At 48.6% G+C, this 13,528-nt stretch overlaps 1 protein-coding gene across 2 annotated transcripts; it reads left to right on the plus strand.

Annotated features, from left to right (window-relative positions):
- The first annotated feature begins 1,131 nt into the window (after nt 1–1,131).
- ALAS1 (5'-aminolevulinate synthase 1) lies at nt 1,132–8,285 on the plus strand. 2 transcript variants are annotated; one of them, XM_071550681.1, is made up of 10 exons: nt 1,132–1,412; nt 2,145–2,351; nt 3,250–3,405; nt 3,492–3,714; nt 4,178–4,362; nt 4,919–5,098; nt 5,262–5,426; nt 6,510–6,778; nt 7,246–7,408; nt 8,000–8,285. In XM_071550681.1, exons 1-10 carry the CDS (start codon nt 1,214–1,216, stop codon nt 8,158–8,160), a joined length of 1,908 nt encoding a protein of 635 aa, XP_071406782.1. In that variant the 5' UTR covers nt 1,132–1,213; the 3' UTR covers nt 8,161–8,285. The 2 variants fall into 2 exon arrangements, with proteins under 2 accessions (XP_071406782.1, XP_071406783.1); XM_071550682.1 differs by having other exon boundaries at nt 3,286–3,405.
- Nucleotides 8,286–13,528: the final 5,243 nt, after the last annotated feature.

Here is a 13,528-nt window from a genome sequence, read left to right on the forward strand (position 1 = left end):
CCTGGCAAAAACACAGCGGTGGAAGTCGGAGCATCACCGTCAGAGAAGCTGTTCCTCACACTGGCTGTAAGGCAAAGTGAGCGGGGTTCGAGATCCGTCCCACCAGCAGCGAGACCGGCTGCTGCATCCCGAGCCCCCTGGCATGGACTGCGCAGGGAGGCAGGGGCGCCTTCGGGAAGGAAACTCCGGGATGGTCTGAGCAGCGCTGCATTTCCCGGAGAGGCTGATTCAGAGCTCGCCTTCCCAGGCGCACCCCATAATCCTCTGACCGGAGTGCGAGGAACTCAAAAACTTCTGGGAAAGCAGCACTGCATAGCCTGGGGCCGAGGGGGAACCCAGAGCAGCCCTTCCCGCGTGGGCCACACACGCAGCGCGCCTTCGTCTCCTCACAGACTCCCGGCAGCTGCTCAAGCCCCCTCCGCGCCCTCACGACGGCACGGGGAGGGCTCAGCCCAACCCATACCCTCTCGACGCCCAGAACCGCTCCAGCCCCTCACGGTGCCTCTCCATGTCCTCAGCATTCCCCCAACCCCTCACGGTGCCCCTGCATGTCCTCAGGGCTCCTCCATCCCCTCACGGTGCCTCTCCATGTCTTGAGGACTCTCCAGCCCCTCACGGTGCCCCGCCATGTCCTCACGGACACCTCTGTGTCCTCAGGACTCTCCTACCCCTCACGGTGCATCTCTGTCTCCTCAGGACTCTCCTACCCCTCACGGTGCATCTCTGTCTCCTCAGGACTCTCCTACCCCTCACGGTGCACCTCTGTGTCCTCAGGGCTCTCCTACCCCTCACGGTGCACCTCTGTGTCCTCAGGACTCTCCTACCCCTCACGGTGCACCTCTGTGTCCTCAGGACTCTCCTACCCCTCACGGTGCACCTCTGTGTCCTCAGGACTCTCCTACCCCTCACGGTGCACCTCTGTGTCCTCAGGACTGTCCTACCCCTCACGGTTCACCTCTGTGTCCTCAGGGATCCTCCAGTCCCTCACGGTGTCCGGGCACCACCCCCCTCCCCAACACCCCACTCAGCGCCGCCCGCACACACCTCAGACCCCGTGGGGCACCGCCCCCGCTCCGTCCCCGCGCCTGCGCCGGCGGGGCCCCAGCGCGCCTGCGCTGCCTGGGGCATAAAAGGCGGCGCTGCGGGAACGCAGCCCGGTGTGTCTGGTCCGTCCTCGTTCTGTCGACTGCTCCGTATCCCGCCGGTGCCCGCGATGGAGGCGGTGGTGCGGCGCTGCCCGTTCCTGGCCCGCGTCTCGCAGGCGTTCCTGCAGAAGGCTGGGCCGTCTCTGCTGCTGTACGCCCAGCATTGCCCGCGCATGATGGAGGCGGCCCCGCCGGCCGCCCGCGCCCTCGCCACGTCCGTCGCCCGCGGACAGCAGGCGGAGGAGGAGACGCCCGCGGGCCGCCGCGGTAAGTACGGCCCGGGCAGCGGTCCCAGGGCGGGCACGGGCCTCCTCCAGGGAGTGAAATCAACCCAGACGTTGTGTGCCACGGGGGAAACTTCTGGAATAGGCAACGCTGAGACGGGGGTTGCTTAATCCTTTAAATAATTAAATTGATGGCATAGCTCCGAGTCTGGCCTGTTCGGGCGTCCCGGTGAGGGGGGATCCGGGTTGCTGGATGTCAGAGCGGTGTTTCTCACGCTTCCAGTGGTGCTTCACCCCACCCAGGGACATTCCCTGGGGTTTCTTCCGCTGGCACTCAGTGGAAGTTGTTGAGGATTGCGGCAGAGGAAGCTGCAAGGCTGGAAATATCTGAACTCGAACCAAAGTCACAGAACCAATCAGGCTGGAAAAGAGCTGAGATCGAGTTCACCCTATGACTCAGTGCCACTATGCCAGCTAGACTGTGGCATTAAGTGCCATATCCAGTCTTTCCTTAAATCCTTAATCTTCCCATTGGGAGGGAAAGAGTTTTTTTCCCCCCCTCTTAAGAGGTACAGTGCTAGATCTAGCGTCTTAAATCAGATGTCCTCTGGGTGTAAGTGGGATTCTCTGCTTGAATAAATAAAATGTGACTGCTCAGTTAAATAGTTCTGAATGGGTCGTGCCAAATTAATTGCAAACGTAATGGATAGAAAAGCTTAAGTCAGTGTACTAAAATGATGAAGCTGAAGTGTTTACCTCTCTGCCCCCACCTCAGAGGCCAAAAATGCCCAAGAAGTGGCCCAGCAGAATACAGATGGAGTCCAGCCTCCCACTGGCCACCCACCTACCGGTGCTATCCAGAGCTCTGCTACCAAATGCCCATTTCTGGCAGCTCAGATGAATCACAAGAACAGCAATGTTTTCTGCAAAGCCAGCCTGGAGCTCCAGGAGGATGTGCAGGAAATGCAGGCTGACAGGAAAGGTATGTACTTGGTGTGGTGAAGCAGGGATTCCTTTCAAGACCTTCTGGTGCCTGACTTGGCTCTGGTGTGTGCCAAGTCTGACAGGCACCACTGAAATGATATGTGTGGGCTTATGGGTGACTGCAGGAAAAAGAGGTTGTTTGCAGGGTTTCCCAGGGTGATGTATTTTGATTTGCTGGCTAGCTCTGAATGTGTGAATCTAGCTGATACACTTTCACCCAAAGCCCATGCTCAGATCTGAGGAGAGCTGGTATAGACAAGGGTTTTATATCCAGAGGTGGAAGAAATTGTGTCAAGACATCAGGCAAGTACCAGCACAATTCCAAGCTGGAAAGCAAGCATGTGGTTTTGGGGTGGGTTTTTTGTGTTTACAGAACTAAAGGGTGTTGGCTGGCTTGCAGTCCTGATGCGGAAGGGCTGTCTCTCAAAAGAAGGAACTTTGAGCAGTATCAGTAAAGCCTTGCTGCCTGTCTCAGGAAGCTTATTTTACTTTTCTGTTTGCTTTCTGTGGCACAGTTTTTAAAAATATTAATCTCTGCTAAGAAGAATAAAAGGAAGGAGCTGACTAGTACTCTGTCTTCAGTTAAGTGTGTACCAACCCTTTCAGATAAATGCTGTAACTGTGTACAGTGGTTTTCTGAGTCATGATGAGCCAAATGTCTCGTAAGGAAATTACACCTTGTATTTTGATTGATTAGCAAGGCTAATCCTTTTGTCTTGTCCAATGCAAATTTGTAAGCAAATAAAATAGTTGATCTTACCAGGAACATGTGGTTTTGGGCATGTGCTTCCTAAAGATTGAAGAGTTAGGGTTACTTAGAATGTTTGCTTTGCTGAACTCAATTCATTTTGTTTCAAAACGATTAAGCTCACTGGAATTTATTACAATGTCTGTAGGTACAGAATTTGCCAAAATACCAACTATTTCCACAGTGAGGAACATCAGGATTGAGGGAGAAGAGCAGAGTGGCTTGCTCAAGAAGTTTAAGGATATTATGCTGAAGCAAAGACCAGAAAGTGTCTCTCATCTGCTTCAGGACAACTTGCCAAAATGTAAGAATGTCTGGGAACACCCCCACAGGGCCTGGGCTGTTGTGATTATTTCCTGTGTCCTTAAGCCTCTGTCTGTCTCATTCCAGCTGTATCCACCTTCCAGTATGATCAGTTCTTTGAGAAAAAGATAGATGAAAAGAAGAAGGATCACACCTACCGAGTGTTCAAAACGGTGAACCGGAAGGCGCAGATCTTCCCCATGGCAGATGACTACACTGACTCTCTGATCACCAAGAAGGAGGTGTCTGTCTGGTGCAGCAATGATTACTTGGGCATGAGCCGTCACCCTCGTGTCTGTGGAGCAGTTATGTGAGTAGTGCCATGCTCTTCAGAGGCAGTTTCAAGCTCTGTTGCCCTGCAGAAGCTTTTGTGGGAAGGCTTTTGAAGAATTGGTTTCTGTACTGGGCTACATAAGCTGCTTCTGATACGATTCTTGGTATGCAGTTAAGCATATGCTCTTCTCTTAAGCTGGAGTAGGTAACTTAGTGTTTAGCTCCAGGGCTGCACTAGTTGGTCACTGATTCTGCTCCCTGGATTTTCCTTAGAAGCCCCCAGATGTTATCAGATAAACTGGATGGTATATTGCAGCTGTACTTCATCACCTTACTGGATTCCTGCCTTGTGCAGGCTGCTCAAAGACCTAACAATGCTTTTTGTAGCAGTTCCTTTTTAGTGTAATCCTGATTATGTATTAGAATGTTTTCAGCAATGACCCTTTATTCCTCTCTGTGTCACACAGCAATGCTAATGCCTCTCTCTGGGCTCTCCTTAGGGATACACTGAAACAACATGGTGCTGGAGCAGGAGGCACAAGAAACATTTCAGGAACAAGTAAATTTCATGTCGACTTGGAAAAAGAACTAGCTGATCTTCATGGAAAAGATGCAGCACTGTTGTTCTCATCTTGCTTTGTAGCCAATGACTCCACTCTCTTCACTTTAGCTAAAATGCTGCCAGGTGAGATCTCAAGCTGCACCCCTGTTACCACAAAAACACAGGCTTGCCCTAAGGTGTTTGGGAGTATGTTTTAAAATTAGCTGTCTAAAGTGAGGATGCATCATAATCCATTAGCAGGGTATGGTTGGGTGCTGCTTTTAATGCTATATTCAAGTTTAAGCTGTATTCAAATAATTGTATCAGCCTGCTGAGATTGAGATCCAGGAGCTGGGAACTGCTGAAGGAATTACACAAGCAGAGTCTCCTACTCTTGCATTTAAACTCTACCTAAAAATGAGACACTGGGAATTCTGAAGTTACAGGAGTTAGATAAAAGTATTGAGGACTTGAAAAAATCTTCTGTATTTCCTTAAGCTCTAGTCTGTGTTAGTTTGAACACCTAAAATAAACCTTAAATATTATTCTTGCTTTGTGATCTGTACCTTGCTCTTTTGGTCAAGAGCATTACTTTCAAGAATATGCTACCCTTGTTTCCTGAACACTTCAAATACATAAAACAATGCTGGGAATCAGTTAATGTTTTTGATACTGAAAGTGTAATGGGGTGTTTCCTCAGGCTGTGAGATCTACTCTGATTCTGGAAACCATGCCTCCATGATCCAGGGGATCTGTAACAGCAGGGTGCCAAAACATATATTTCGCCATAACGATGTCAACCATCTTCGAGAACTACTGAAGAAGTCTGATCCATCCACCCCTAAAATTGTTGCATTTGAAACTGTTCACTCAATGGATGGTAAGTTCACGTCAAACCCTCTTCTCTGCTTCCAGTTAGTTCTTTAAAAAAAAATTCAGGTCTAAGTGTACAGTGATGTGAGGGCTGTTTAGGGGTAGTTTTGGTGTTTATCCAAGCTACATGCAGGGAATCCTAAACTGCCAGTTGCTGTTTTGGTTCCCAGGTGCAGTGTGTCCTCTGGAAGAGCTGTGTGATGTGGCCCACGAACACGGGGCCATCACTTTTGTGGATGAAGTGCACGCTGTGGGGCTGTATGGAGCTCGAGGTGGTGGCATAGGAGACCGGGATGGAGTCATGCACAAGATGGACATCATCTCTGGAACGCTTGGTATGCACAGCCTGGCCTTTCCACAGGAACTAAGGCAGCAAAGCTTTTGAGCAGCCACATTAAGTGGGTTAGCTCAAAAATCTGTCTATTCAAATGAACTTGTTAAGGGCTGTTGGGGGTAGGATTTTACAAGAAGCCCAAAGGATTTAAGTGTGCCCCACAGTTTGAAAAGCTTCTGTTAAGCTACTTAGACTGTCTTACAAACCAGTCAAAGAAAAACCCTAAACAATGGTACCTTAAGCAAAAAGTCCTCCAGTGGCATGATACAACTCAAGAATAAATGCAGGTAAGAATGCTGGTAGAGTAGTTCTCTATATTTAGTAGTACTCAGTTCCTTTATGTGAAATGGAGTGCTCCTAATCTAGAAATCTGAGATGGGGAGTTATGTAAAGAGATTTGGCAACAACTGAAGCAACTGCTATTATCTGAGTAGAATGCAGACTCAAGAGTAAGTTTACTGCTGCAAATTGGAAGGTTGTTTAAACAGCTTTCAAAACATAAATCAAATTTACTAGGAAAGCTCATGGCTTTAGGACTTACAAGCTTGGGTTATGGCCTAATGGGAACAGAAGCATTCACCAGACACCCTAGTTCTGTCTGTGGCTGTGTTCTGCTGTCTGAACATTTGGGAAGGGAAGCTGGTATCAACTTCACAATCACAGTAACGGCATTCTGTGCTCCTTAGTAGCATGGGCTATTTGTAGCATCTTTGGAACAGATTATTTTAAATCTGCTGAGAGACTTAGTGTTGATCACTTGGGGTCACTATTGAAGTCTCTACTTGATGATTGGACTTAAAGTCTTCCCCAAAATCAAAATTTGAGTATTTGAGAGCATCTTGAAGTGTCCTTTCTATGTAGAAACTAGTTCCAGGTTATCAAGATTGTCTTAAAAACAAAGCTGTACCTTGTGCTGAGTAAATATAAGATTAGCAGAGAGGTCTGGAATTGTTGCATGCCATGACTGCATTAAGCATCTGGTCAAAATAACTCATTCTTTCAAGTGAAAGGCTGTAATCCTGTAAACTTAAGCCATTCTAATGGGTGAAAGGAGTAAGTTTAGTTGTCTTTTTTTCCTCTTCAGGCAAAGCATTTGGATGTGTAGGGGGATACATCTCCAGTACAAGTTCTCTGATAGACACTGTTCGTTCATATGCTGCTGGCTTTATTTTCACAACGTCCCTGCCACCCATGCTCCTGGCTGGTGCCCTGGAGTCTGTCCGGACCCTGAAGAGCCCAGAGGGGCAAATTCTGAGGCGCCAGCACCAACGCAACGTGAAGCTCATGAGGCAGATGCTGATGGATGCAGGACTTCCTGTGGTGCACTGCCCCAGTCACATCATTCCCATAAGAGTGAGTGCTTAGCATACTGTTGACACAGGATTCTGGCACCCATGTTGCTATCTGTGATCACATTACACTTTGAGGTGTTAGTTACTACCTTCACAAAGTTCAAACTCAGCCCAGTATTCAACGTCAAGTGCCAGGAGGTTGGCTTAAGCTGGGCTCAGCCTGCTTAAGCACACCTGAGCAGTGTGTAAAAGTAAATGAAACCCACAATCTAAAAGTATACAGAAAACAGGGAAATCAATAACGAGCTGATGAAAACAAGATTTGGGGTATAAACTGCCTGGGTGCAGTAATGTGTTTATACCCAGAGAGCTCTGCAGCACAGGCTTTTATTTGCCCTTATTTCTGACACACATGTTATTTACAGTGGCACAGGGGAGACCAGCTCTGTTGGATTCTAAGTTGGTCTGACTGTTCTGCCACCTTGCATCTTCTTGGTTGATCTTGTAACCTAAAATGTTGAACTTCAGGTTGCAGATGCTGCTAAAAACACAGAGATCTGTGACAAGCTGATGAGCCAGCACAGCATCTATGTCCAAGCCATCAACTACCCAACAGTTCCCCGTGGAGAGGAGCTGCTACGCATCGCCCCAACACCTCACCACACCCCGCAGATGATGAGTTACTTTATCGGTGAGCGCATTCTTGCATCAGGGCAAGGAAGATACTGACCTGTTTGTGCGGTCTTTGTACTAAACATGAGACTAGAACACAAGCTTTAGATCTAAGGCACCACCTGGGTGGTGTCTTTCCACTGCTGCAGCACAGGAGAAGATACTTGTGCACTTAAACTGCCTTGAGTGTGACGTGTGAAGGCTGGTTTGCTGTGACCTGGAACAGAGTGTGCAAGGCCAGTGCAGACCTACACCCAGCTAGTTCTGTCATAGCCACTCTGCCAGGGCTCTGCTCCTGCATTGTCCAGACCAATCTGCACATATTATGTGGAGCCCAGAGAGGTCTGATGTTCTCAGCTGAGCTGTTAACTTGTCTTAAACATAGATCTGTCCAGGGAAAGTAGCTCCTTCTTGATCCTGTCAGTAGAGGTGCTATGAGGATAGCTGAGACTTTGTTGCAGCCCATTTGTCTCAAGAGGTTAATTGTGTCAGAATGAAATCCTCTTATTTCTCCTCACTTGCCAGGGGAATAAGTGTGCTGACACTTCTGCTGCTTCTCTAAAGCAATCCAATCTATTAAGCTTTGATCTTGGTGAACTTCTCTTAACAGAAAAACTGCTGGCTACATGGAAGGATGTTGGTCTGGAGCTGAAGCCACACTCATCAGCTGAATGTAACTTCTGTAGAAGACCCCTACACTTTGAAGTGATGAGTGAACGGGAAAGAGCCTACTTCAGTGGCATGAGCAAACTAGTATCTGTCAGTGCATGAAAGGAACAGTGTTAGTTTTATTCTTGTCTAGTTCTAGTATCAAGTCAGTAGCATTTTTTAATTGCTTAAGTATTTTAATTGTAGTTAAAGCACTAAGCTCTGAAAATAAATTTCTAGAGCCCTGATGCCCCTGTTGTGTTTTTGTTTGCTTCTCTGTGTACTTTCCAGAAATGGATCTGAAGTGTCAGTGGATGGGAGGACATTTGAGGGAGTAAAGCAGTGCCCTACAGCTTAATGCCTCTGAGCTGAACTGCTCCCTTTTCAATGACTGCCCAAAGAACCTCAGTAGTGCTTCCTGAGATGGGTTTATTTATTATGAAAAGAGAAGATGGCTCCTCATGAGCTTCTTCCTGAAGGCTTTTGAAAACATAGAGGTGTAGTACTACATGCACACTAAAACTTACAACAGGAGTGTATGACTTCAGAAATGCACCCATTTTTTGGGAGGCAGACATTAAGAATGGGCTCTGCTGGATGCTGTCTCCCTCTGCTACCCTATTCTTCCTTCATAGTTTTGTGCACAAGCATTCCCCCTCTGATGTCCAGGTGCTTATGGGATTTAATAGGTGGTATTATCTGACTACCTGACAGTTACAAAGCCAAGGTGGTGGGGTGGTAGATGCAGGTTGTCTCTGCCTGCCTGTCTCTACAAGTCTGCAGGGGCTACTTTCCAGGGCACTTGGAGGTAAACTTTGGTGTAAAAACTGACTGTCAGCAAATAGTTAATAATTCAGGTCTCTGACAAAAGTAGTTGTAAGACAACATCAGTCCTGCCTTTGCAACCTCTGAAAACCCAGTCCCGTTATGCCTAATTGCCACCTCGTTTCATGCTTCCATGAGCAGCAAGGGCAGGCTTTGAAGAGGAGGAAGTATTTCTGTGCATGTACACACATACTCAGAGGTCAACATTGGCAGGAAGTCTGAGCAGAACACTAAACTGGTCCCTTCATGTACAGGCATGTCTAGCAACTGCTGCAGTCACTTTCACAAGTCCCTGACCAGTTACTCTGTCCAGGTACCCTTGTTTTCTGGATGTAACAAGCCACCCTGGCACTGCCTGCTCCTGGAAAGCTCACAAGTGTGCTGTGAAGTTCCCTCCCTTCAGGCATTCATTTTAATACTACAAATAGCCACGTGTTGAGGAGATAGCAGCCCAAATTATGGCTAATCATCAGTTCTATGAACTGGAATTCACCAGTTGTTTAAGCATGGCCAGCCAGCCAAGGGGTCACTCTCTGCCACATGCAGGTGTTCTGTAGGAGGGAAGGTGTGACCCACCTGACCTTGCCTTGACATGAGTAGTTTGTGGTCTAAGACTCAATGAACATGCATCTCCCTTACAGATCTCATTATCTCTTAGGTTGTATTACTACATTAACTTGAGCCATAAAGTAAAAAGCCACAGATCCTACATCCACCTCTCCTAGGAGTGTCCCCAGCACCATAACATGCCTGCAATGTCATTCCAAACTCTGGCAACAATCAGTGCACAGCTGTAAGCAATCAGTGTGTGTGGGAGATAACACGACATGCTGACTCAGGTAAAGCCATACTCTGATAGTACCAGGTTACTTGCACTTCTAGTTTCTTCACTGAAAGCTTTCAGAATTGGCCCAGTGCATTTTACAAACCATTTAATAAGCCCAGTTTTAGTTCCTATAACAGCTACTCAACACTTCGCACCACCAAGGAGAAGGAATAAGATACAGAAAGGTACCAGCTATTAGAAATCTCAAAAGTTACTCCAAGTTAATCACAGGAGAGAATGCCAAGAATTCAAAGGTGGCAACCTTTGAAATGAAAGGAGCACGACTAACCTCGGCACGTGGCAGTGGGTGCCTACACACCCCTTAACAGCAGCTGTGACAAGTTACCTTTAGCACTGGTGCTGGCAAGCAGGAGTGTGAAAGCAGAACCAGGACACAGCAAGAGGCCAGCAGAAGTCCATCACTTAACTGCAAAAGTAAAAATCTAATGACACATAGAAAAGATAAATTTTCCCCAATGAAATGGACAAAGAAAGAAAAAATAAACACATTGTTTTCCAGCAAATAAAACTTGAATTGCAGGTTGCATAAGTAGGGATAAGTTATGTAAGCTTTAGTTTAGTTTCTGGAAAAATAATAGAGGAAGTAATCAGTAAAATATGTTTAAAGTCAGACAATGGCAGTGGCAATGAGGAAGCAAGAATGCAGCCATAAAGCCATGGCTAATATTTGTCTGGGGCATAAATAATCCATCTAGTTGAACATTGCATAGCACTAAACTCAAACCTTTCTCCGTTTCCCAATCCATTTACACAACGGAGAAACTCCAGGTGGTACAGGGGCAGCAAAAACATCCCAAATGCAAGCAGGAACACGTGTTCCCCATGGCTGGGAGGAGGTAGCAAGGGGGTGCTCTACCTACCACAGTTAAGAGCATTATCAACACCACCAAATTCACAGCTCCAGTATTCCTGGTGCCTTTCACTCATTTATTTTGGGTCACATCACCCCTCAGCCCCTGCTCAGTCTGCCAGTACTCACGTCTACCAGGGTTTCTCTCCCAGCCCATCTCTGCTCCCCACACCAGGGCTTTAAAAGCTCCATGGGCTCCATGATCCCTGCAACTCAAGGAAGGGGCTCCTGCCTGGTAATGGGTATTTTGGAGCCCATCCTGGTGGCTCACCATGTGTATTTTTCTTGGGGTGTGGTCACCCCCCCAAAGACTTTCCTTCTCCTGCTCCTAAAATGCAAATCCATGCATTACTCTGAAAAATCCACACTGAGCTTTTGCTCCCTGTGTGACCCACCATCTCTCGTGGGCTCCAGATGGATACCTGTGGCAGGTCTCAGTCTGAACACCAATAGCACGACCAAACAACCACATCATGGGGCTGAATCCCCTGCATTCCTTTTACTTAAATGCACCCAGCTTCACATCACGCTGGGATGGTGCCTTGAACTGCCACTGACTTTTAAATAATACAACATTAGCTAAGCCTTAAAGCACTGGGAATTACTGCTCACACCCCACCTGCAGGGATGGATGGCAATGGGGGACACAGGGTGTTTTGGGCAAAAATAAGCTGTTAATGCAGGGAAACATCCAAGAGGGCAGAGTTCTTGATTCCTGCCCTCTCCCAGGGCTGTCCCAGGGAACAGAAGGTAGCAACCAAGCCCCTCTGCTTGGGGTTTTCCCTGATCTGCAGCACAGCCTGACCTGCTGCCCAGGGTGGTGCTGGGTTTTTTGGGATGGGGAGAATCCACCCTTTCAATCAGCACACCCTTATTCTCCTCCAGGAAGAGCCATTGCCCTGGATCTCCATCTCAGCAAGGGGTTGCAAAGAGATGCTGCAACATCCTTTCCCTTGGGCTCCTGTGGTTTCATGGCCCACGTGCCAGTAGACTTTTTCAATTCACACCTTCAGCTTATAACCAGATGCAACTCCTGGGGTTCAGCTCTCAGGGGAGCAGAAGTCAAAGGAATTATGTCCTCTGAGATTTTGTCCTTTTCCATCTGGGAGTGCCAGACAAAAAAGCATCGTGGTCCTATCATTTACCCTGTGGCTTGTTTGCTGTGGAGCTCATGAACCTTTGTGAGTTCTAAAAACCTTGAGCGCTGTAGGGGTGCTCAGCCACAGCCTCCTGCAGCTCCCCCTTCTTTTTGAAGCTGGCTGTGCCCTGCTGCCCCTGCCCAGACAGGCAAATGCCACAGTGAGGTGGCCTTGTCCCCTGACACAAGTGGCAGAAGTCACTGCTGACCAAATGTGGATTTCCCTTGCCTCAAACCCCAGAGCTTTTGCTATGCAGCACAGGAGACTAACTCAAACAAACCTTAGAGAGGCTGATGCCTGTGAACCCTCGTGTCTGTGCTGGGTGTGGGACACATGGGCAGGAGGCAGCAGCCAGCTTTGTGAGTGCAGTAATTGTCCTCGGGAATTGCTTGGTGTGGAGCTGGCATTGGATTTGTAACACCCTTTCCAAAGGGAACCCAGCACTCAGGATGTCAGTGCTCTGCCTGTCAGTATTTCGGCTCCTCTCTTCCTGTGCTGCTTCAGCACTCTCCTGTCCCACTCTGTCTATGCTACTAATTTTCAACCAAAGTTATCAGAGGGTGAGCTGTGAATTGGTTTGAATCCTGGCAAGCTTTGCAAAAGCAAACAGGAAAGTGTGGGACAGGCAAGCAGGAAGATGAGGGGGCTTGAGCTGCCCTGGCACTTGTGGGTAGAGGGATGCAGAGCCAGGCTGCCCTCAGCACAGTGCTGCCTGCCCACCTGTGCCTAGCTTGATGCCACCTGTGCCAAGTGAGGATGCAGGATGGAGTGGGATGGAATGGTGCTCGGGGTGGAGCAGGAAGGGAGGGGGTATGAGGGATAGGAATGGCAGGGACATGATGAGATAGGATCTGGGGAGACAGCAGAGGACAGGATGGGATGAAAAGTGGGCTGATGGATAGGGTAGAGGACAGCATCAGATGAGATAGGATGGGAATGAAAGGGTGCCCAGACAGGTATTTGCAGCCCTTGGACTCCTCCTGGCCATCTCTGCCATGGCCATGTACCACCATCCTTTAGCACAGGGGGCTGTTATTTGGGATGGCTGCACTGGCAGGGGCATGGGGGCAGTGAGAAGAGCAGGTGGGAGGTGGGGGAACAGCCCTCATTCCCTCTCAGTATTTGGGCAAGTCTAAAAAATACTGAGCACAGAAGGGGAGCAGGATCCGAAGGAGGAGGGTGAATCAGCCTGTCAAACGGCTCTGGTGGCATCAGCCCAGAATTATTAGTGTTTGTATGCGGAGGGAGCTCTCCTGCACTGAGACTGCTCCCTGCTTAGCAGCATCTTCCCTCCTCCTTCTCCTCCTCCTCCTCCATGCCAAAGGGGAAATGATGTAAGGTTGGTTCTTTTTTTTTTGCATTTAACCTTTTTTTTTAATGTTTTCTAGCCAGCTTCCCAAATTATTCATCTCATCCTGGGAAAGCTGAGACACAGCACAGCCCTGGCCAGGTGCAAACCCCACCAGGCTGGTTGAAGAGCATGTTTAGGGCCAGGGTTGTGCCAGCACAGCGCACAGAGAGCCTGTTCCCTGGGAAACCTGCTCAGAACACCGTAAGAAATAAAAACCCCAGGTATCCAAATTGCAGCCAAGATCCTCTGGGCAAGGAGAGGCGAGGCAGCAGCTTTTGGTGGCTGTGCCACAGGCTGGGGCACTCCCCTGCTTCTCCATCAGGGCCCACTGCTGGGAAATTCAGGAGCCACAGCCCAGCTGGAGTTCCAAGATTTGGGCTGTTACGGGGTTTTTTTTGATGCTGAAGAGCTCTGGCAGGGTGGCTGCTTGCCACCAAGGAAGATGCACAGTCTGGCTCCACTCCCAGGAGCCTGGGAAC

This window comes from Pithys albifrons, chromosome 3 (assembly GCF_047495875.1).
Source record: "Pithys albifrons albifrons isolate INPA30051 chromosome 3, PitAlb_v1, whole genome shotgun sequence".
Lineage (NCBI taxonomy): Eukaryota > Metazoa > Chordata > Aves > Passeriformes > Thamnophilidae > Pithys > Pithys albifrons.